Here is a 25,971-nt window from a genome sequence, read left to right as displayed (position 1 = left end):
CTTGATTGAGTAAACGTTGCTTGATAAGTTTAATTCAATTTCAAACAAGTTTATTGACAAAATGAAAAAAAAAATCATAAAAATAAATAGAAAAATAACTATAAATTGATATCCCAATCACATTATTATCACTCACTGGACAATTTTAAATAGACAAATTAAATGCATATTTTCATAACAGGTCGTCTTATGTTTCCCGCCTCGCGCTAATACCGTTTAGTTGCACTTCATCACGGTTTCTGATTTTGGAAACACAATTTAGTAGGAATAGGCTAAATAATAGATATTATATTTTTTTCAAAAACCAGAAGCAGACGTCTGTGATTTAATTATCATTATTAATACCTCTGTACACGACAAAAATGCGAAATGAATCTCATAGATTTACACATAGGTATTATATTTGTCTGTTATAATATATATGTCAATGTATACGTTTTGATATAGGTACAAGTTAATATTGACATACATACATTGTATATTACAACAGACGAGTATAATGCATCTACCTTTAAATGGATTTACACTGAGTATCCTGCATTAATTTGGTGTTGTAACTTCATTATAATTGGTTTCTGTCTTTAAACCACTCCGTATATTTTGGACTGAAGAAGGCCCTATAGTGGCTGAATATATATTCCATAGAAATGATTTTGATTTTACTTTGAATTTATTTTGGCCTTTTATTTTGGATTATTAATATACTAGCTTTATACCGTTTTTACCTCATTATAATTTTACTTCTCTTCTCATGATCATGAGCATACGATACCGATGAACAGCACAAATAGAGTCAAATGCACTCAACCCTTTGCGTCTGACTCTAGATCTGGAAGAAGAAGAAGAAGAAGAAGAAGAAGAAATATGTATCATATACAATTTACATATAAAAAGACAACAGGCCTACTCCGGTACTTAAAATCCTGTATGTAGTACTGCCCAATTCGTGTCAATGCATCATCGTCCCATGTACGTTTGTCTCTCTCGGTCTGTGATAAGTAAGTTAACAAAGCATGCATTCGACAGTGATCCATTAAAAACTGCCACTTGTCAAAATGGCTTTCGGTTTGTATTCACTAATAGAAGCCGTTATACTTTGTTTAAATGCGGTATGTGTCCTTCACGAGGAGCGATTCCTTGCCAAAAGTAAGTTAAATCAATGTACACTTAAGAATAATATATACACACTGATCCATATGCAGCGTTTAACCATGTTACAGTACAATACGTACATGAACATGTGTAGTGACTGTGAGCTACATGTACATTCGGTCGATCTGTCGATAGGTATATTAGGGAAAAAAGAAATAAGCTGGTGTTGTGAATTGATTTTTGCATTGTTATGATGTTAAAATGTATATACTTAGCCTAGCGATATATTATAGATAGAAAGGTCAAACTGTCATGATAACGACTAAACATTACATGTAAATTAGAACAGTCAGGTAGTTTTTAGCTTATATGAACTAGTGATATAGGCCTACTACACATCAAATGTTTTGAATATAGGAAAGCCTTGGATTATGAGCTGCCAGAGTTGGATTCAAATTTGTGTAACAGGTTATTTGGGTTATGTAACAGGATAGGATTTGAATTTGTAAAGGAAGGAGAAATGTAGCGGCCAGACCGGGATTCGAACCCGGGACCCTCAGAATACTAGCCGAGTGCTCTACCGACTGATCATGAGCTACCTGGTCACCGATGATCGACCCAGTCCAATCCCGCTACATTTGTTTTCAACCTTGTTTTTTTTATGCAATATATATACACTAGTACTTGATAAAACATTTTTTTACATATAAAACAACAATTAAATATATAAATATTAAAAATGTAAAAACTAAGAGTGATGTTTTTGCTGTTTAATACTTAGTATAAGCTAAACAGCAGATACTAATCAAATAAATCAATCACATTTTATTTGTTGTAGTTGGTTGGGGAACAGACCAAAGGGGATTCGGTGAAGATCCAAGTATGAAGACTCAACTTCTAAATTTGATACGATCAATAAGGACAGTGATGAGAAGTAAGTAGATATGTAACAGGACAAGGGAAGAGGGTCGCTCAATACGCGACCCCCAACTTACTGGTCCACCATTCTTCCATCTTACAAGCCGAGGGTTGAGTGTCGCTCGAACTCGCAACCACTAACTTGCTGGTCAGCCACTCTGTCATCTGAGCTAAAGGGAAATTCCCCCTAGCGCAAATCTATAAATCAACATCTACAATTGTATTTACAACTAATACCGAGCTGCTATGTATCAACACGACACTAAATTTCTTAAATTATTAAAATTACTACATTTTTTTTTTTTTTTCTCATGAGCTGTAATAAGGATCAGTTTTTATCAATATAAACAATTTTCACAAAATATTTTGGAACAAGTAAAATATATGGTGATGGTCTACCTTCCTTCCTTCCTTCCTTCCTTCTTCCTTCCTTCCTTATGTACATGTATAACAATATCTAATAACAATTCTTTTTTTTCTATTTCAGTACCACTGATAGGAATAAATGTGATGGTAATTGGATTTAAATTAATACTTGGATAACTTTACAGTATTTGTGGAACCAATTTATAGGACCCTGTGACAGAACAACATGGAAACCAAACTGATTGTGCCAATTAATGTGATCAGAGATTTACATTAGACACAGTGTAGTACATTATGTAAATGTCAGTATACTATTATAACAGTACAACACTATAAATTTATACATGACATGGTGTGGTTTAAAAAAGTAGGAAAACTTCTGCGCTAAACAAAGCAATTGTCTACAATTTATATTACTGGTATGTAGGAAGAAAATTTAGTAAAAGAGAAAAGAGGTTAAAATGTATCCTGTCAATTAACAATTTCTTCAATTGTCAATATAAATTTTCATTTGTTGAAACACAAATGTACATGTACTGTGAAATTAGGTATCTGGTTATGCCTTGAGAGTATTTTATTTTTTTTATCTTAAAGATGCTCCACCACCGACAAAGCATAAATGATATTCATCATTTGAACAATAATTGGTGTTTAATTGTGTATGTATATGGCTAATTAACAAAAAAATAATATATTATAATTTATTTCGCCATTGGTGCATATGCCATTAGTACTTCATTCCATATAGGATATAGTGACACGGAATTTTTGCGGGATGTAATTAATTCTTTTTCATATTTTTAACTTAAAGTAAAATTAGAAGCTCAATCTTTTCAATGGTGGTAATGGTGTAAAGCAAGTAAATTTTGCAATTGAAGAAAAATACTAAATCGTCTGCTCCTGTTTTTGATAGTGAAAAAATACCATTTGTCAGCGGTGGAGCATCTTTAATGAAAATGAAATTAAATTTCAAACATTTACAAGTGAACATTAAAAAAATCTATGTATTAAGTTTCAAAGGCAAATAACTCGGCAACAAAGTACATTCTTATCATTTAGGATATTATACATAAAAAGCATAAACACATGTGTAATATTTCTGCAGGTTTTTTTCCATTTCATTGAGGTGAGAAATAGCAAATTAAAGTTGCCAATAATGCAAAATGAGAAAGAGATTAAAAAAACACAAAGTCACCAGTTGTGAGATGAGTGTATTTATTTGAAATTCATGTACTAGAACGCATTAGGCCAAACAAAAATACGTATGTTTCAGGTACCCTACCTACCCTAGTTTTTACCTCCGACCCTACCTATTTTATCAAACCTTTTCAAAACAAAAATGTAGTGTGTGAAGTTTTCAATTTAGATTTTTACGCTGGCTTTAAGTTTATCCAGATAAAGTTCAATTATGGTGATGAGAAATAAAAGACTTCTAGCTAGCCTAAAGTCTAAAAGACAAATTACTTTGTAATGTAGCAATAAAGCAACTCAACCCCTCCCCCACCTCTCCTAAAAAAAAAAGTGAAAAAATAAAATAAAATAAATTCCCGACCGACCTACCCTATTTTTTTCAGTCATGTAACCTGAAACATGCATATACATTTTTTTTGCCTTACATTATACATATATCTCCATGTCATCAAGAACTTTGCTATTTGTCTGTTCATGAAGAAATACATTTATTGTCAACCTCTGACAAAATATACATCATACAAGATGTACATGACTATACATGTCATGTATGTAATATAAATCAACGATGACCAAATCCATGAGCTACCGCTATATAACGTTTCCACCATACATTAAAATACACTTTGGGATATCAGGTCCTTGTGCTTAAATGTTTTATGTTTGTATGTGTGATTTTAATACAGGGGTTTTGAGATCCCAAAACGAAGTGGATAAACTACAATTTACTGTCGATTAGTCCCACCATCTGGTGATTATGACGTCATCATTTGACATGAGTTCAATGACGTCGTAATCATCTTAAGGTTGAACTAATCGACGGAAAATTGTACTTTACCCACGTTGTTTTTGGATCTCTAAGCCCTCGTATTGTTAAGTATGTATTGTACATAACTGTATAAATGAAGTGAAAGTGAGATGTAAACTTGAGTTGTCAAGAGAGAAAGAATTCATACTCACCATTGAATACTTCACTGGTAATAATAAAAGCATTAATGTACATGTATCTGATATTTGTGTTATTTCTAAGGTTATTCTCAGTTTATATGTTTAAGTAATAGATATATACAATTAATTTTAATACAATCTGGAAAAAAATGTTCATGCAAGTATTAAATAAGTCTCATATACGTCCTTGTTCACATGGCACGCTCATCACAACTCCGTTGATGTTCAGTACTAAGTAAACCAAGCCACAAACAGACGGTTTTAGTCAGATTGTTTGTAATGTTGAAGATGTATCACTGTCGACAGTGTAAATTAACATGTAACAAATTAACATTAATTGGTGTTTAATCATATAAATATTAGATTGTACTATGATGATTAGTTATTAAGCTTTCTCAAAGCAAAAAGGTCACAAACGGGAGTAGTTTCAATGTCGCGACTGAATGGCATATTTTAGTATACCAGTATTATAGATACAAATATTACTTGAAGGTCACTATCTTTACAAGACCAAAATTAAAAATGTCTTAAAATAATAAAAACTTAAAGCTGACAATGCAAGTTAAAAAGTATGCTTTTGAAATTTAAAAATTGTTTTTGAGACATTCTTTGAGACAAGTTATGACAGTGTCATATCCAAGGAAGTGGATGACCTCGATAGGGGGCCGGTTTGTCTCATAAACGATTCTTGAAATGCAAGTGTGCTTTTTTTTTTTTTTTTTAGATCTCAATTAAAAAACTTTTTAACGTTAAATTGTCAGCTTACAGGAAAATTTCTATTGATGGACTAAGATGAGATTACAACACTGAATAACAGGCTTTGACATAAGCAAACATCGGGTGAAAACAAACGTATTTACCTGTTTGACGCTTCGTTCAAATCCCCCTCTCGTGGTCCTTATGTCGTTTTTTCAACGCTAATAGTTATCCGGGTCAGGTTGACGGCCATTTTGCCACTATCTTGAAAGTTATGTAAAGCCTAACCACATTGGCAGAGTTAAAACCAACCGACCAATGAGATAAGGCTTTACATAACTTTCAAGATAGTGTCGAAATGGCCGTCAACCTGACCCGGGATAACTATTAGGAAAAGGAACAAAATATCGCAAAAAGAGGTGAAATAGAACCCAAAACAATTTTGGAAATACGCAAATTCCAAAACAAAAGCAAGACCAGGAATACCTGAACTACATGTAAATGAAAACGGCCAGGTTATACATGTTGCTAAAAGCGATTGTGAAAAGGCAAACGTCTTAGCTAGTCGGTTTTTTTAGTATGTATTCACAAAGAGAGCCGGAAGGGGACATACCACAGCTCCCGCATATTCATATTGATTATTCATTTGTTTGGAGGACATCGAGGAAGAAGAAATCGCCAAATTGCTAAAAAATGAATTCAAACAAATCTCAAGAACCTGATGACATTCATCCAAAGTTACTAAAAGAACTTGAACCTGTAATATGTAAACCACTACAAATTCCTTTCAACCAGTCAACCCGTACAGGCTGCGTACCATCAGCTTGGAAAGTGGGAAAAATAACAGCAACTTTTACAAAAAGGGAGATAAGCAATATGTATGGAACTACAGGCCAGTCAGCGTGACGAGCATCGTAGGGAAACTTTTGGAATCTATTATTAGAAATCGCGTGATAGATCATCTCATGAAGAACAATCTTCTAAGCAGTCAGCAATTTGGATTTGTTAAAGGCCGGTCAACAGTACTCCAGCTTCTGAAAACCATGGATGAATGGACAAAAATAATTGATGAAGGTTTTGGTGTCAAAGTAATATATCTGGACTTCATGAAGGCTTTTGACACTGTTCCACATCAAAGATTAAATCCATATGGGTTTTCAATTGATTTAGTATGATGGTTAGAAGACTTTTTGTTTAATAGAAGACATCGAGTTGCTGTAAATGATCACACCTCTAAATGGACGTCAGTCACTAGCGGGATACCACAAGGCAGTGTACTAGAACCGTCGCTATTTGTTTTGTATATAAATGATTTACCAAATATTATTGATTTCAATGCGCTACTGTTTGCTGATGACACAAAAGTGTACAACTACACCAGGGCGAAAGGAGATCTCCAACTGGACCTAGATTCAAGATTGGTCAGATAAATGGCTGTTGAAGTTCCACCCAGATAAATGTAAAAATTGCCGAAGAAACAAAAGAGAAAGACCTGGGAAAAAGTAAAAGTCTTAAAACAATAACTCTGGGAAAAAGTAAAGTAGCTAGAGGAGAAAATAGTGAATTTAAAACGGCATCAGGACCACGAGAGGGGGATTAAATACGAACGAAGCGTCAAACAAGTAAATACGTTTGTTTTCACCTGATGTTTGTTTATGTCAAAGCCTGTTATTGTAGGCTGCCATGTTTTCAGCGTAGCGAATAGACATTTTCGTTTGCAAAAAATGTTTGAGGCTGTTTGTGAAAAAAGTAGACTAGTTCAGTAGGACTTCTTGTTATCATCTTGAAGTTTAACATCTTATCTTTCAATTAAGACCAAAGCTGTGGAGATATCTGGTCTTGATATTTTTTTCACAACATTTTGAATTAAATTTCCCAATTTTGCGTCACGAAGGAATTCCTTACATTTCTCTATATATTAGTCTATAGTGGGTCTTTGAGGTCTTACTAATAAAATTGCATTTAACTTCGAAAAGGTTTACACGCTAAATAATCCGCTAAATAAAAATTTAATGAACAATTTTTCATTTTGTTTTCATAATAAGAAATAAAAATATCTAACTTTGATGTTTGCATCATTTTTTGACAAAAGATAATAGTGTATTGGAAGTTCCATTACCCTAATATTTCCATGGTTAATAAGTATTCTTAATGGCTAATCACTTTATATCATTTATTTAAAGTTGTATTGTTTTTCATAATAATCACAAACAATTACAAATATGATAGACAATGCATTATATTATTAACATCATAACCAAAAAGCATCCCGTTAAAAATATCCAAATTAAAAAGATAAGTTTCAGCAGTAGAACAATCTATTAGATATTTTCCCAGCATATTTGTTGTAAAGTGCTAATAATTAGGACATCATACCTGTGTACTATACAACTTGTAACGAAAACGTCATAGATCACGTTGTCCAGATAAGATAGTTCGTGACACATATGTTAGGTTCTCAGATTTCGAAGACCTAGAGCTTGCTCTTCCCCGATCAGACATACATAACTTCGTTACTAACGGATCACCATGAAGCTCGTGATAGCTTGCTTTGTTCTATCCGTAATTAGTCTCAGTCAGGTAAGTTGTTAATATTACAAAACTACATGATTATTCCGTCACAATTGTATATTGTTCATTATTTGTACCCTAAGTGTTATTCACATTCACCACCGTCATTTGTCTTATAATACATTGTACACTGTACTTCCTATTGAAAAAGGATAAAATATCGTTAATATAGTCAGGAACAGAGGAAAACATTATTACTACAACCAGACTACAATCTAAAATGACGTGTACATTGTCATTTGAAATTAATCTTTAAGGCCAACAACCTTTCAGGAGCAAAATTTTAAGGTTTATTGAAAACATTGATAACATAAGAAAATACATACCGATGGCCTAAGATGAGGTAACAACACCAAACAAATACTAGATTTCCTGTGTAATATATGATAACTGTCGAATTTCATTTCGCTGTTTTATCATCATCTTCTGAAAAATTTAATTAAAATAAATCAAATGTTAATTTTCAAAAGGTCGGTCGTCTTATGTTTCCCTCCGTCGTCCAAGATACCGCATGTTAGTTGACTATTACTGCGCCAGATGGCAAAACAGAGAAATGAATCTTCATCATTAAATAAAAATCTCACACTTGTTTGTTGTTGTAACCTCATTTTAGGCCATCGGTATATATTTTCTCATGTAGATATGGGTTTTTCTTAGATTTTTTCCCCCCTCAATTTTCGTGTCTGAAAGTTAGTCGGCCTTCTATGCTTACCAGCGGTATCTAATTCCACAGATGTTATGTCTAGCTCTTCAGATTCTGATTTATGACATCGTGTCTTGGAAACGTCGACGTACTTGATTTATTTTTCTTTAATTATTGCACACATTCTTAAATGTATAAGGAATTGACATAATTGATAAATATACCTTATATATTTTCGCTTTCTGCTCATTATCTGCATGTCACATCATATAATATGTATAGAGGATAAAGATTACATTTATAAATTTATTGTTTTTAAATAAAGGTATAAAGTTAAATTTACATATTTTATTTTAACTTCATCGACAAAATTATCTTTTATATCTAAATGGAAGAAGGTGATAATTTAGTAGATATCATACTTGATATAAACTTGTACGGAGTTGTAACACAATTGTATTACATAGTATAATAAAAGTAACAATAATAAATATTGATACGTAAATAAATATTGATGTTCCAAATCGCGTGCTAGCATGTGGTACAAAATATTAATGTACTTAGTTTATTACGTATAACTAAGAAAATGTCTGAGTTTTTTTTCACGAATCTCTTCTGTGCATTATAAACAGTATTAAAAACGAATTGTATTGAAGGCCTTTTTACTTGACGACCTGTTCGGCCCAGCGCCTACCCACTGTGCAACAGATGCTGACTGTACCAATGACGGGTGTTGTCTCTACGACGGAATCCGTCACACATGCTCACATAAAACAATTAGCTACCTTCAAAGATGTCACCTGAACGGTCATGAATATTCATCATGTGGATGTGCTGATGGTATGTGTATTATTCTAATCTAGCAAAAGCTAATTAAGCATTAATGTAGTTTTTTTAATTTCATCGGGTATAAAAGAAATTTGTTTGCAAACACAAACTGTGTGAATAGCGGATTCGCACAAAAGTTACATCAATGCTTATAAATAATTTTTCAGACTACTTGATAATGTAAGATACGTTTAAACGTGCGATGCCATTGATTTTCTGATGGATTTTTTTTTCTAAATTTCTAAATCAATACTCAACGTCGACGTCTATATTGTGATGTCATGATAACGTTTTCGCGCCTTTCTCGGATCTTTTCTTCATAATAGTATGGAGAAAAAGAATCTGCCAATGAGAAAGTCAGATTTAGTATGAAAACAAATAGAAATTAATTATATCAATTTATTCAGCCAATCCTCATGCCATGCCTTATTTTCAAAAACAAAAGAAAGTTTGAAATATAAATTTGTAATACTACAACACCTGTACGGTCATTATAATGGATATGCTGATGGTATGTGCATCAGAAGGAATTAGAAATACCGACAAAATCTAATGCAGCAATATTTAAATCAATCTATTCAGCAAATCCCCAGGCCATGCCTAAATTTATAAAAAGAAAAGAAAGATTAAATTTGTAATGCTACAACACCTGAACGGTCATTGAGTATTCATCGTGTGGATGTGCTGGTGGTAAGTGCAATACCATTCCGCTGATCTACCAGAGTTACTTCCCTTCATGTCACTTTGTCAGTACTCACATAAAGAAGGAGTAACTCAGGTAGATCTGAATGACCGACTATGTGATAGGGACAAATCCTAATCAACCAATATTTAAATCAATGTATTCACCCATGCCATGTCAACATCAATAAGAATAGAAGAAGGTGAACAGTATAGATTATTTATGACTCCTAAGCTATAGTAAAGAGAATAATATTTGGACCAATGATCAAAAATTATCAAAAGATACAGTTTTAGTACTTTAATTGTACTTTGGATCTCTTGGCTTGCGATAGGCTTCATATTCCAAGTTCTCGAAACAACTTTCATCGTTTGGTAACTTTTGTTTACAAATATCTCGAACATCTACATAATTATGGCATGAATTATTTCACTTGTAGGCTATCACTGCGAGTCACTGGACCATCTCAGTTTGGCTATTGAATCTTCTAACATCCCTCCCGGATATGGAGTGTGCGAACACGGAGCTGGAAACCGAACAACTGCCAAACCTCCACTCATCGCTGTCGAACAGGGTTAATTCTAAAAAATGTTGACGTTAAAAATCAAAAATCAACTTTCCTTCATAATAAAACAAGACGATGGTTTTGTGGAGTTGTTCTTTTGTCTTAAACAGACCCTGATAGCAATTGAATTTAATAAATAATGTTAGCATGGATTCATTCATTTAATTTATCTAATATTATAACTACGACAATCCTGAAATCACTAGGAACATGCTTATTTAACATATATATTGTAATATACACTTTACAAAAATCTAGTTTCAACAAACTGTTTTTGAACTTAAGGGAAAAGAGTCAAGCCGCTAATATGGTAATTTAATCAAATATAACTAAAAACAGACTTGTGAATCAATGGAAAGATAAAAAAAAATCATTATTTTTTTTTTTTTTTAAAACCTATGGGAATACAATTACAATGTATGTTATCATGTAGGATTTACGAATTTCAATACCACTATAAAACATCGTTAAAAGTATTATATTCATTATATCATAAAAACTACTTATAACTTGTTGGCCCGAATGGGCCCCATTTTCATCAACGTGTGTATTAAATTTTAAGAAATTCCTTAACTTAAAAGTCTTTATTGAAAGACATTACAAAAGTTGATAGGGAAAATCTTAAATTTTGTAATGCTTTCCTATGTAATCTTCCATTCCCTAAAATTAGTAATGTTAAGAAACTTGATCTAGATACAAAAAATGGCGAATCACACTAATATAACACATGAAACACATATCAAATCTTAAGCATGACTTTAACGATGGAAACGCAACATATAGTTAATCAGCAATCGATTTTGGTTGGTTAACAATGGCCGATAACGTTTAATAAACATCCACGATGTTTCGCAGTTTACTATCACTGTCGTTATATCCACATCTAGACTATGTCATAACAAAACTTAAAACTCTGTGTGCGACAACAAATAAGACAGATAGTTTGGTGAAAAGATTCTAGTAATGGTACAGTGTATGGATTTGAAGTTCCTTTGTAATATGCAAAGAGAATCAATGTAGGATTGTGATTGGCCAGTTTATTTGTCCTGAATTGATTGCCTTCAGTTTTGCTATGACATAGTAAAGGGGTGGATATAACGATAGTGGTAATAACTTCTGGACTATCGAGGATGGCGTGATAGCAATTCATGATGCCATGAATAGTGGAGTCATTTGAAAGTTGTTCTGCTGAAGTAAACCTCTGGCAGTCTATCTATTGTACACTTCAAGCTTACATGTGCCGACCTTAATTACATGTGACGTCAATGATTACTTGTGACGTCAATGATTACTTGTGACGTCACTGACTACAGACACACTGCCGAGGATAGTGGTACTCTTTGAATATGTAAGGTGGGGTATTCCCCGGGTTTTCCACCAGTATTTCTGTCGGGAAGTCCCACAGCTCGTAACAAGTTCCGCCATTGTAACAAGGGGCGTTTTTGTTTCTACAAATACAAAAAAAATCGTGGTTAACGTTTCGTGTAGTATAGAGTATAGCGTTTACATAAATATTATACAGTTTTGAAAAATAATAATAGTGTAAAAATGATTATAAATTTATTGATATCGTAGAACTATATAAAATAAAATAAATTAAGTTATGAACAGTATGTAACTAAATATTGTAACCATTTATTTCGCAGCATTTCTAATTTTGCGATTCCGCAAACGTGTACGCGAACGTTTTTGACACGAAACGATCATGCAAGAATGAATTTAAAATATTACCTTTTACAGAGAACGCAAAACTTTACATCAAGCAAAAATAGCCATTTCTTACTTGCAGAATTATATGGTTATACGGTATACGGATATTGGTGCATTTTGCATTTGTAGACGAATGCAAGAAGTAACTACTTAGAAGGGGTCAATGGGTTAACTGAGTGTAATGCAGATAGTGGTAACAGTTGAGAATGGTTAATAAGTACATTCATATAATATTAACCGAAAAAGTGAGTGCAAACTTTCACTGCCATAAGGCTATTCCGGTACTCACTCGCAGCGACCGAACCAGATCCACTGTAATCCATTGTTGTACTTGGCTACTGTGTACTGTGTTCCTGTCTCCGGGTCGATCAAAATGGTCGGAGAAACAAGAGAATATTTACTGCAATAATAATACACTTAATTAATGATAGATTGTTACGCAGATCATATACAAATATGTTCATTCTATGCTTTCATTTAACTTTTAAATTTTGAGATACGCTGAATATACAAATACATTGTTTGTTTAGACTGACAGTCAGGGCAAATACATTGAATAACTCACGTGCTGCAGCAGGGATGATTTCCAATATTCCCGAAAATTCTATTATTATTGTGATTGTTTCCAATGTTAATCACTTTTATTGCCTCTCCGTATTTCTTTTCCAATCGACAATAAGGACAGCTTCTTTCCCCGTAAACAAGGACGCTACGAGCCTCGATACCATGTCGACAGGGAGAGTTGAGTTCATCAATGGCTTTGTGTAGTTGTTCTTTTGTCTTAAACAGACCCTGATAGCAATTCAATTTAATAAAATCGTCATTCGTTCTGTAACAGTTTGCTTTGAACCAGTCACAACGTTTGCATTTCCTATTATTTGTGTGCCATTTCTTTGACCAGACCGAGGAAATTGTCATAAACACCAATATACTGACCACAATGGCTATATCCATGGTCCAGCCTTACACAATTTTACACGTCTTTCTGTTTTCTTACAGTTTATGTCTTTGGCATTCCACGAATAAGAAACCCACAGCAGCTGGAATATACATCGCCAAGGTAGTTCAGGTAGAAAATAGGATTTGATCATTTTATTGATTTCACACTCATTTTAACATTATTGACATTAAACTGATGTACATAATTCATATCTAATAAATTTAAATCTCTATAAAAAGATGTCTTGCTTTGTTGTAGGATTTCTTTCCGCATTTACAGCTGGCCCTTGTAAAGAAAAATACCGATAGAATATGTAAGGCTCAGCATCCGGAAAGGTCACTTTGCTAAAAATAGACATACAGATGTAGGGGTGTATTTCAATCTGGAAAACTGCATAATTTATTGAAAGTCGTAATCAATTGATTAAACAAACTTATACCTGGGTGTATATTTGTCTGTATGATACACATGGATATATTCCACGCAGTCTCATCTCCCATAAGAACTTGTATTCGACGTCGAGAACTCCCTTCTGTTAAATAAAAACTGCCGAAGAAGTAAGTAGTCTTTCTCCACCTCTATTTGCAGGAATTCACCCTTCCATTGATTTTAGCTTACCTGTCCTCTCGCCCTCCAAGTTGGTTGATTTCTACTTTGCGTTGCTTGATATGCCGTATCAACTACCTCACAGATTCACAAAAAGAAATAATAATCAACAAATAATATTGGTGGTTAGGATACCTCCATACTTCATTAATGTTGGTCTTATGTTCTAAAAATGTAAATATGCCGGTTGTTTTCTTTTTAACTTGTCCTATGTTCGAAGGGTATTGATCAATACCATATTTTACATTCAGGATATTTGAAAAATCCCAAACCGTGATCATATCTTTTAATATAAGCTATTCTAATTTTATTATTCCCTTATTGATATGATTTTTTGAGAGAACACCTCACTCAGAACTTGATTGGTTGAGTAGGTTAACGCCCTAGTAACAGTCAGTACAGTAAAGTACGGCTTTCTGTGTATGACCTTCGTCGATTGGAAGACTGTGTTGACTCTTTGTAGTAGTGAAACTCTTTTTATAGTGCTACATTACTGCAACATGATACCAGAGACACAGAACAAATACATACAACCCAGTCCCATGATATAGACAACAGAGAAACCATTCTATCTACTCTCTTTATGCGGAGCGCTAAACAGGAGAAGGGACTACACTTTTTATATATATGTACTATGGAGTGTCTCGGCAAAAGAACACTGTCCAGACAATTCATGGTCAAAAGTGAAGCGATAGTAAGGGAGACGTTAGATATGATAATGTTAAGAAGAATAGAAAGGATATGATCTAAACTTAGGTCACCTATAACGATCTTGCAATGGAAGCAGTAAGTACAGTTCTATCTGCAGGAAAATCACTCAGAACTACTTACGTAATACACAAGTTTATTCATCTACAGAACGAAAACAACCAGGTTAACAATGGTATCACTACTAAGAGATAAGACTACTGAACAATAGAGGTGAACTAGGACATGGCATCGTCCTTGGTAAAGATAAGGAATCCCGTCTTCGTCCTTACTAACAAGCCGACGCTACTACTAACAGGTTCCACCATGAATGCTCTTTTTGGAATTACACTAATTGGGTTGGCTGCAATATGTCAGGTAACCAATTTCGCTTTCCCTCTTTCTTACGATTCTTAGATTCTAGGAAATGCCAGAGATTAGCTAAAATTATTTATGTTAAAACTTAGTCATTTCTGTGTTTGTTACTTCCCTCAATATCTCTTGTTACAAATTGAAAACTGAATTCTTCTTGGTTCTGTGTACATTAAATAGATAATTTGTGTACAGGGATATTTAACATAAGGTGTCACAATTCGTTATTGTCCGGTATAGTAAAAAAAAATATAAAAGAAAATTTTCACATATTATAATTTGCTTGGAAGATAAATGATTTATTATTTTGATAAGATTAATGAATGGCTATTTTCTGCTGAGACAAATGGTTACTAGATCAAACAGAGCTTTTAAATTACATTTTGAATTTTTTAAACATATACAATATCCTTACCCTTATTTCTACGCATGTAAATCTCATTTTATATTTTTCTAACATTATTCTTTGAATATTCTTTTTTCTAATCTTACACGTGTTTTTATGCTATTTTTTTCTATTATAATTTGATTGTTCCACTTGTGACATTGAAGGCTTTTTTGGTGGCTGATAGGAACGAGTGTACCACAAACAGTGACTGCCAGGCGAATGTAGAGTGTTGTGTGAGTGACTACCACGGACATTACTGTGCCCCTTACCAGAACGAAACTGATCCCTGCCATCGGCCAGGCCATACCGCCTATGTGTACAAATGTGGCTGCAGACCAGGTTCTTCATTTAATCTCCGATTACTATAAACTAACTTTCTTTCGCGTGCGATTCACTTTCTCCAATTTGGCGACCAACTTAAATTCCCGAAAATTTGTCTCCAAGAATTAGTATCTACATCAGTTTTATTGGAAAAAAAAATCAAATCAACTTATCCGGGAAAATTTACCTGGATGAACCGAATTTGCAATGGGAATTGCGAAATTGTCGTCACGAAAAAATGTTGGTTTGCATTATTTGAAATTTCAGTTCTTTCTGTTACGACTGATGAACTATAAACGAATCAGTTGCTTGTGCTATTGGAACGCTTGTTTTTTGGGTTTTTTTTTTAGATTAATCCGTTATCTTTATAATTTTTATATCTTTATAAAATCAAATCTGATTCAATAGCATGATATGTAATGTGATGACGTCATCATTTATAAAGGCATTTCATACTCTATTGTACATACTAACTAATGATTAATCCAAAGGTAAATACCATATAAAACATTATGTTGGCTCAGACACATTTCAATAATTAATAAGAATTTTTGAAAATTTACTTCATTTCAGGTCTGACATGCGAACACGTGAACTTACATACCGGGACAGTTACCCCTAGTAATGATCCTCTGACTGGTGTAGAAGGGGCTATAGAAAATGCAGGTCTCGGTTTCTGCTCCGGCAGTGCCCACTGAATGTGGCGATTCTATCAGCAAGCAAAGAAATAATCATATTGATCAAACAAGTTTGCATTTCATTGCTATTAAAACAAATTCTTCAAATCATTTTTGTGTTGTAAATGCAAATGCATCGATAAATGTTCGTATAAAAACACGAGTATTTGAAGAGCATGGGTCATATTTAAAGCAAAATATATTGTATATAAATATGTATTAGAAATGTCAGACTTTGATATATCTAATCGTAATATGATACGTGTAATTTTAAGAGGATGACGTGTTTTAACAAGAGGCCTAAAGGGCATGTATCGCGTACCTTGTTTGTTATGCAAATTAATGTTCTGAATACGAGGTTCAGTACCTATTTCCTTAAAGAACCTTTACGTTCCTTATCGGGCAGAGCCAAATCATACAAACTCTGTTCACCTTTCCCAAAAAATTGTTCACACAAAATTTGGTTACAATTCATGCAGAACGCTATGAATACCAGCGATTTAAAGGATTTACCATTGTTTATTTCCTATTGGGCCCCACCCCTCTTGCCAAGAAGGTCACAGCTAGGAGTTAAAAAAACTATGTTCCCCTTCTTCCAAGGATGTTTCTGGTTAAATTTGCTTAAAATCCATGCAAAACTACTATATGGCTAGTAATTATTTTAAAAATCAAATCATTTATTTTACTTCTATTGGGCCAAGTCACTTTTGCCCTTGAGATTCAAGTCCAAGATTCAAACAAACACTGTTCTTTATCCTCTAAGGATGTTTCTGACAAAAGGTAAAACCCATTTACAACTTTAGGACTAGTGGCGATTTAATTGAATTACAATATGTGCCCACAATTCATGACTTTAGGACTAGTAGCGATTTAAATGAATTACCTCTATTTTTACCTGTCCCACCCTACTTGTCCCCAGGGATCAGATCTAAGGTGGAAATAAACTCTGTTCCACTACCTCACGGTAGTTTCTAGACTTAAAGCTGACAATGCAAGTTAAAATCATTAAAATGATTTTTTTAAATAAGTATACTCGAATTTCAAGAATAGTTTATGAGACATTCCCCGGTTGAGGACAGCCATTTTTGTTTTACATTCCAACGACTCACCAACCCCTAAATACAGCGCGTAAATCGACACGCGTGCGCTCATTCATGTACAGATCACCTACAAATAGGTAAACAGAACCCTCACCTGTAAAACTATATGGGACTTTTGTTAGCAAGAAAACATGTCAACTCCTAAGTTGTCATTTACATGTTTCTCAAAATAAATTTTCAACGCAAGTGAATAGATATCCAAACAATAAATTAATCCGTCCAAATATCTCCACGTATATCATCGTACTCGATGCACTCAACTGACCATATACACGTGACTTGAACGAGTGACAACTATCAAGGACACACACGTGTCGATGTACATGTACGTGTAAAACCTAGTGTATATTGAAGTGCTTTATTAGTTCGTATTGCACATATGTTGGGATATAGCTGACAACACATTCATCTATAACTTCAATTAAATATTATCAGGTGAGTGCAGTGTTTATTTTCAATTTGACATTGTTATTTGCAATATCGGGGCATGTGTATCTGAGACAAGACATGTTTAGAATGACAGGGGTTGGCAAGACATGTTTAGATAGGGGGTTGGCCAGTGAAGGTTACTAAGCAGAGCAAAAGAAAAATGGTTGCCACTTCCTTAGATACCACACTGTCATAACTAGGGGATGTCTCAGAAACAATTTTCGAAAAAAATATCTCGTTATATATTTTTTTTAATTTCAAATGCATATTTTTAACTTGCATTGTCAGCATTAAGTTAAAATCCATTCCCGCCTATATGACTAGAAGCTATTTAAACAAAATGTCGGACGGAGGACAGACGACGGAAGCCCCGTTATGACGTAGGTAGTAGCATTGAGTAAGACCTAATGGCTATGGGAGATATGTTATATTAAGCTGAAAGTCCCTGTTTAAACATATGAAAAAAAATTAAAATGTATAAATGATTTTTGCAATCTTTCAAAAAAATAAAAACTAATTTGGTTACCATGTTTACCAAAAATCAGATCTGTGCTAAAATGCATAACAATTGCAAATGTTGTATAGATTAAATTATATATACTTTTGTACGGGTATTGTTTAAGGTTAAAAGCTGTGTGTACATAATTAAAGCCTGCAATTTGCTGAATTTAACTTATCTACAAATGTACTGTACTCTGCTACCATAAGTTCAAAGAGCTTGTGAGTTTATTAAATGACTTTATGTCTAAACTGTCCTCAGTTGAAGAAGTGAACAACCGTAGACATAAGGTAACTTTCTTGAATATAATCAAGATATATTTTCAATTGACGAGAAAATGGATGATCATTACGTCGTTAAATTATTCCTTTTCGGTTATACTTATGCAAATCCTACACCTGCAAAATGCTTCCTTGTTAGCTATATGTTGCTAATAAATTTTATTTCGAAAAAACATTACTATTTACAATTAACTCAAATAAATTTGACCTTGACCTATGACTTAGTAACCTTGACCCATTGACCTTACCTTTGGACAGTCAACTCCTTGTTTAATTCTGAACAACTTTGCATCATAATGTTTATAACAAAATGTTTATCAGTTAAGAGCAACAACATTGTGATTTTTTTAAATGTTAAAATCCAGATGGCCGATTTTTTAATTATATTCCAGCCTGAAAAAATTACCAAGCAGATCTAGGATGGATGGGGAATCATCATGTAAAATATGGGGAAAATACTCACATTTAATGTGCAAAAGAAAAAAAAACGGACAGACGGACGGACGGACAGACGGACAGACGGACGGACAACCTGACTATATAGGGCACCCGCATCTCGATGCGGGGCCCCTAATAAGAAAAACACATTTCATATATTGATATCATCAAGTTCAAACAGTTTCCATTGATCTTTAAGTCTCGTCAGTTGACAGTATCCCAATATAACTCTTTACTATTGTTAGCACTAATCTGCCACACACCATGCGGCACTTGAGGTCAATCTTTTCTTGGTGCTGACGTTTTGTGTTTTCCTTGATAATTACATGTTTGAGCTTTAATCTTTCAGATCATCCTATTTATAGGTAGTTTGTTTTATAAACACTTCCTCTACCGACTTGTCAGTAGTCTCCTGTTGATATTTCCAGGGGCACATCCGGGAGTATTACTAGTTTCCATCACAGATTTATTTCGTTATTTATAAAAACAACTAACCTTGGGAACTTTCAGAAAACAATCCGGTAAAAAATTGATTTACATTAAGACTTTTATTTTCTTTATAATTTCTTCGATTTGCATAGATCAAACTATCTTTACTCATTAGTAAAACCCAAAACAAAATCTCCTGAAGCTCACATGAAAACTTGGTTACAGTATCTATCTGAGAAGCTTGGCATACATACTAAGATTTATTTCATTGTTTATAAAAACAAACAAGACATAGAGGACATTTCTTTTGTAAAACGATCCGAAAAGAAATTCGATTGATATCTATTTTCTATAAAATTACTTCAATTTGAGAAACTCAGGAAGGTTGATTGAGAAGGTATCTATAAATGACGAAAGACAAGGTTTATCATTATATTAATTGCCATAGCTGTTCTAAAGGGGACATGATACATTGCGTGTATGCAATACGTTTATTCAAAAAGTCACTATTTCCAAATTTCTGGCTACATAGCCTCCTATGCATGTAGCCGAAACATTTTGTGTAAATGTATTGTAAGTATGAATTTTTAATGTTTAATGCAGACATCCATATCTACTATATTCATACAAAAATATACTCCTCCACGAGCCTTCCTAAGCTAGTATACGATCACACTATATATGGAAATGGGATTTAGACAGATTACAACATTCTTAACTGAATATTTCTACCAAGGTCACTTTGATCTAGGTGTTTGCTTTATGAAGTAGGTGGCTTTAATACATACAGTGTAACATGAAATAAGCAACAGATCGTAAGATATTGTCCGTATGATCGCATTTTTGTAGCAATATACAAAGACTATCAATTTGAAAATAAGCCTTAATAAATCGGTCACCTACACAGATAAAAGAGAAAGAAACAAAATCATTGCACCATGAATTTTGGCGCCCACCACCGAATATTTTACGTCGGTAAAGCAAATATTGGGTTTGTTTTCTTCTTTCTGCTACCGTTAATCAAATATTTAGATATAACATTAAGTCTCTGCTTAATTAATTCGATGAAAATACAAAATAATCAAACTTAAAACTGATACAAACATGCATGTACCTATTGAAATCAATTCAACATATCAGTAATGCACGTCAACTGTCAAATCAAAATGACTGCCTTTCTACATGTACTATCTTATCCTTTCGCTTAGACCTGAAGTGCAATCTATGCAAATTATGGATCATAACTTACATATATAAAATATATATAGATATTTTCATGACATTTGGGTGAGCATTTTTTCGGTTTCATATTGCAAAGGCCAAAGTTTTGTGAATACAACATGTGCAGTCTACGTAGTTACAACAGATCCAAGGACTTTTGGTCTCTAATATATGTACACTCCCTTTGACGATAAAAATCATTTTACCTGTGTATTGGTCTTGCACAAACTGCAAAATGACACTGCTTTTGGTGGTTGTTACACTCATCGAACTCGTAATTACAGTCAAACCAACACTAGGACAAGCTGTCAGGTCGTTTGAAGTGGACAGGTAAAATTGTAATAATCGCATAAGTAACAATAGCCGATATAAGACAAAGGTCATTTCGTGTTTTCAATGAATCTATGTTTTTAATGCATTAGGCGAAAAATGACCACGTTGCGTTTTCGTACTATTTCGAATTAATAGTTAGATTGCTTATAAACAAAGAGAAGTTATTTGTAGGCCTTGACTTTTTAATAATTACAGTAAAGATCTGCTATAATGAGGGCAACCTTGATGTGAAATGAACCATGGATTCGTTGCATGGATGATGTTAGTTATAAATATGTTTACTGTATTAAGATTGGAAAACAAATTCACCCGTGGTATCAATCCAACAGGAGTTTTGTTACTGATTGTTTAATGATTTGTTAGTTCCGTGTCTTGTCTTTTCATTACGAACACTTTTGACTTAAAGCACTAATGACGAAGCCATCAGAAATGTAATAGTAAATCAAAGTTTCGCGACAATCCGATAATACTGGAATAAAACACTGGTATAATATATTCGAATATATATTTAGTATGTGCTCTACTATAGCATACAGTACTTCAAAAACGAACGGATGCAGTGTTTTGTTTATAGCAGGAACCTTCCAGATGAGACAAAACCAGGAATGTACGAGACCCTCATAGAGAGACTCGAAAAACAAGAAGCTGCTCTTCGTCATCTTCAGATTACATTGGTGGAAGCATCCAAGGAAACGCATAATAAAAACCAGCAAATTGAACATTTGAACAGTATGTTAAGCGAGATAATGGTCAAGCTAGGCGAGAAAGACAACCAGGTAGAAAAGCTGGAAAATGAACTGAGAGAGATCAGGAAGAAACTATATGTCGAACATCCCACTGAACCTATTTCAGATGTTACGAAGTCTTTGCGTGGTTTGCATCCACACGGTAGCCATGAAGATGTCACACACAAGGACTCACTGCTGGCAGTTGATGGATTCCAACAGCAAAGAGACAAAAGAGAACTATACAATCAGTAAGAATTTTCTTTTCTTCATTTGATAGGGATAAAAGCATGCCAACTTTCTGTTTCGATACTATTACCTGTTTTATATGCAGTTCCTTTATATGATGAAACACTGCCATTGTTGAATATAGATTTCAAACAGTATAAATGTATCTTTCACAAATTTACGTAGTCTTGGCCATCTTCAGGTACATAGAAACACAAGAAAAGCAAGGTGAAATGTGTGAAAGAGACATTTATACTGTTTAAAGTTTATAATAATTTCAAGTTTAAAAATGTACGGTAAACTTTTATCGCTTTAAGGAATAATTTGCGGTTTAAGTAAACTTTCTTTTACAGCATTTGTTACCGTGTGTCTCATAAAACATATTCAATTCAGATAACTGATCTAGCTACATTAAATATGCCTTCTTTCACAGCAAAATCTGATGTCAATTCAGAGAGCTTCTCTAAAACATGCATTGTCAAATATGATGAAAATATCCTAAAATTGTTTAGTGATACAAGAGAAGATATTCCCGCTTTTTGTAAAAGAATACATTTCTTAGTTCCGTTTTAAAATGGTAATGGTGCACATTATTTTTTCTGAATTATCGAGATTATTCCCCCGGGATTTTTAACTTTTTACTCTTCGATACAATTCTTGTCTTATATATACATAAATATAAGAAAACACGAAACTATATAAAAACAAAATAAAAACTAATATGAAAGTTCTTTTGTCCCGTTCTGAATTAAACACAGGTTTCATAAGTTGAATGAAATACATTTCTTTATTTTCTCTTTTTAAAAGATCTGAATTAGACATTTGATATATTGGTAAAATAAAAAAGTTATCATTAGCACACATATGACAATGTTCGTTTACTGTTAAATATCTGAGATGGTTAGAACGGGACAAAAGAACTTCATATTAGTTTTTATTTTGTCCTCATGCTTTTGTTAGTTTCTTCCAGAACCATTTACAATATCTTTATGTACCATGTCTGACGTAATCTTACTATGACGTCATTGTACTATGACGTCATGTTTTTACAAATAAAAGAATTCAAACCCCTGAAGACCGGCATGAGCCGAGAAAGCGCTAGGGAGGAAAAAACTGTTTTTATAGTTTGTTTTCTTTTTATGTATATGGAAACCATCACATGGTCATGGTTCTTTTTTACTTATATATATATTTCTTTTTTTCTTCTCTCAGAGCAACAGAGAATCACTTAACCACCAGCTAAAAGCAAATTTTCTTTTTTTTTTAATTGAATTTTATCTATTCTACTTCAACACATACATTTTGTACACCTACACAATATACAATATACACTTTTAACAAATGCATACAGTACACACTTATCAATTATACGTTTATATGCAAGCAAACATGCAATAAACACTATATACATACATACATAATTCATACATACATACATACATACATACATTCATACATACATACGTATATACACCCTCACAAACACACATCCTCACCCTCACATACATACATACATACATACATGCATACACACACACACACACACATACACACTTGCCACACACACACACATATACATACATACATACATACATACATACATACATACATACATACATACATACATACATACATACATACATACATACATACATACATACATACACACTCACATACACACTCCCTCACCCTCACATATATACATACATACAAACGCATATTACATATTGATATAATTTGCATAGCTGATACTGTGTTTTATTCTCATTTTCTCATCACGGTGATTACTTTTCTTTTGATTTTTAATACTATATATCACATATTCAATGGCAATGTTGTATTACATATTTTCTATAATTACCCTGCCTGAAGCATGCCTGTTATATATAGTTACGGGCCAAACATCTGACATAATATCATCTAATATGATACAATATTTAATTTAAGATGTTAAACCCGTGTATATATATTATATTCTGATAGAAAGGTTACAGGCAAAACTTTTTTTTCTTTTAAATAAATAGTCAAATAAGAAAACGATACAGAAGCATTACAAAAAATCATTGAATCTTTCAGGGCGAACTGCCGGTGCTGTTGCTTTCAGTGCATCCATACACGGTGACCATGTAGTTAACAAACACGAGGTACTGGTTTTTGGTGATGAGTTGGTGAACGAAGGCTCCGGTTACAATCGTGGTGATGGCATATTCACTGTGCCCCAGAGTGGTGTGTATGTCTTCACTTGGTCGATAACAGCGGGTACGCATTCAGAGACTATTAAGACAGATATATATACCAACTTAATGCAAAATGGCTTTCCAGTAGGTAACATCGACTCCGATTCGGACGAGCACAATTTTGGAAGTGCAACTGGCGTAGTTGTTTTGAGATGCTCGTATGGCGACCATGTTTATGTACGCACGGATTCTCCTGGGAAAGTCAACAGTGACTACCAAGCAAAATCAACTTTCTCTGGTTGGCTTTTATTCTAATCTTACATGAAATGTCCAAGTGAATAAAACTAAATTTCAAGAAAGTTTGTTTATGTTACAATTTCTAATTCATACTCATACTCATCTAATGGAATTTCATCATATGTGATTTTCTAGTTTTGATAATTTTGATCAATTCAGTTTCTCAGTACATGAATAATCGTAAATGTGTATCTCCTGTTAAAATCTCCTGTGATCTTTGCTCGTCTAACAGAACAAAGGCAATCAAATGTACAAGACTAACTTTGTAAAGTATTACTATTGATTCAGTGGAAGTGAAACGAAGGGAAGTAACAAAGAGAAACATGCCAGATATTAAACTGATTTCGAATCTCTAGATAGCTCCTTCTACATATATTTTTATCATTTTTATTTTTCCCATAATTCATTTTTATCGCCTTCAATCGTCGCTATGTTTGGTTGTCCGGCATATGATGAAATATTTGTAAAATTCAAATGTGATTAAATCTTCAAATTTTAATTTCATATCTGACTTATGTATTTTAGGAAAGATATATTTTTAAAGAATCGAAGCACTTTTTCCCAAGCAATGTTTAATGAACATATCAAAGTATATATCATCATGAATCAGCTGAACAGAAATGTACGTGTAGGCGTGGGTTTTACATCCAATTAAATATTCCACGAGGAAACAGAGTACCATGAGTGAACATAAAGTGTAATCACGGGCAGACTTCCGCGGGGTCTATAGAGTTTTGTTTGTGTACCCATCACCAGGTATACAGAACATTTATTTCCACATGATTTACACCTGTGCTCATCCGTGAAGCAAGATATATCAGCAATTACAGCTATACTGTACTATTAAATGTCGTTTTATCAATATAACTTCTACAAAAATTACCGATAGAATAAATGAGTTAATACAAATTATGATAAAAGGGACACCTTTCTGATACAAAGTAAAGATAATGTACATGTACCAGACAGGATATAGATTCTGGTTGATAAAAAAGCCGGAAGTAAACGACAGCCTTGGAATCCCCTTGGTTGTTATTATTAGTTGTAACGTCATTGGTCCTTGTAGACTGGGGATTCCCAAACGACAAGGTATGGATAATACATATACTCCAAATCTCAATATTCTTTTTCTTCAAATTCATATTCAAGTCCCACTGATGGACGCTCTTTGAAGTTGACTTAATATCGCAATATGACATTACAGATTTAAAAAATGATGGTCGAATGCGCGTGAAGATACTAACGAAAGGGTCACGCTGAAATGATCCTATGTCTAAGCAGTGATGTCCATATTATAAAAGCGGTATCGATTTTAGTGTTCCCAAGCACATATTATGTTTATTGAAATCGCACATATTTTAACTTTTGACTTTCACTTTCGGAGCCACAGTGACCGTCTTAAATTCGTAAAGAAAATTCTAAAGCCAGGTTAGTCATGTAAAGTAATTATCTATATCTAAGTACATTTTAAAAACATAAAGACTAGTCAGTTTTTGCAGAAATTTAAAACATTGAGGACAAACAATCTGTTTATTATCTACTGGCAGTGCTAAGAAGAAAACGGTAATCACTCCAAACATTTATTAATAATTAAGTGCTCTATCATTACCAAG

General features: G+C 33.4%; 5 protein-coding genes across 5 annotated transcripts; 4 read left to right on the top strand and 1 right to left on the bottom strand.

Moving 5' to 3' along the window:
- The first annotated feature begins 1,006 nt into the window (after positions 1–1,006).
- LOC138333249 (immediate early response 3-interacting protein 1-like) lies at positions 1,007–4,573 on the top strand. Its single transcript, XM_069281509.1, has 3 exons — positions 1,007–1,146; positions 1,931–2,026; positions 2,498–4,573. The coding sequence occupies exons 1-3, from the start codon at positions 1,056–1,058 to the stop codon at positions 2,551–2,553; spliced, it is 243 nt and encodes an 80-aa protein (XP_069137610.1). The 5' UTR covers positions 1,007–1,055; the 3' UTR covers positions 2,554–4,573.
- A 3,064-nt stretch (positions 4,574–7,637) lies between these two features.
- On the top strand, positions 7,638–10,580 carry LOC138333248 (uncharacterized). Its single transcript, XM_069281507.1, has 3 exons — positions 7,638–7,791; positions 9,082–9,265; positions 10,375–10,580. The coding sequence occupies exons 1-3, from the start codon at positions 7,741–7,743 to the stop codon at positions 10,512–10,514; spliced, it is 375 nt and encodes a 124-aa protein (XP_069137608.1). The 5' UTR covers positions 7,638–7,740; the 3' UTR covers positions 10,515–10,580.
- A 326-nt stretch (positions 10,581–10,906) lies between these two features.
- LOC138333246 (uncharacterized) lies at positions 10,907–15,372 on the bottom strand. The gene is made up of 3 exons (XM_069281505.1): positions 12,776–15,372; positions 12,500–12,610; positions 10,907–11,948 (listed from the first exon to the last, which is right to left on the bottom strand). Exons 1-3 carry the CDS (start codon positions 13,162–13,164, stop codon positions 11,801–11,803), a joined length of 648 nt encoding a protein of 215 aa, XP_069137606.1. The 5' UTR covers positions 13,165–15,372; the 3' UTR covers positions 10,907–11,800.
- Positions 14,689–16,309, top strand: LOC138333247 (neurogenic locus notch homolog protein 1-like). Its single transcript, XM_069281506.1, has 3 exons — positions 14,689–14,821; positions 15,368–15,542; positions 16,098–16,309. Exons 1-3 carry the CDS (start codon positions 14,690–14,692, stop codon positions 16,220–16,222), a joined length of 432 nt encoding a protein of 143 aa, XP_069137607.1. The 5' UTR covers position 14,689; the 3' UTR covers positions 16,223–16,309.
- Positions 16,310–20,809: 4,500 nt separating this feature from the next.
- On the top strand, positions 20,810–24,420 carry LOC138332561 (uncharacterized). The gene is made up of 4 exons (XM_069280565.1): positions 20,810–20,928; positions 21,506–21,907; positions 22,087–22,112; positions 23,961–24,420. The coding sequence occupies exons 1-4, from the start codon at positions 20,834–20,836 to the stop codon at positions 24,374–24,376; spliced, it is 939 nt and encodes a 312-aa protein (XP_069136666.1). The 5' UTR covers positions 20,810–20,833; the 3' UTR covers positions 24,377–24,420.
- Positions 24,421–25,971: the final 1,551 nt, after the last annotated feature.

Source organism: Argopecten irradians, chromosome 10 (assembly GCF_041381155.1).
Source record: "Argopecten irradians isolate NY chromosome 10, Ai_NY, whole genome shotgun sequence".
NCBI classification, from domain to species: Eukaryota; Metazoa; Mollusca; class Bivalvia; order Pectinida; family Pectinidae; genus Argopecten; species Argopecten irradians.
Note: the sequence above shows the minus strand (reverse complement) of the source record. Positions and strands in the feature narration are given on the sequence as shown.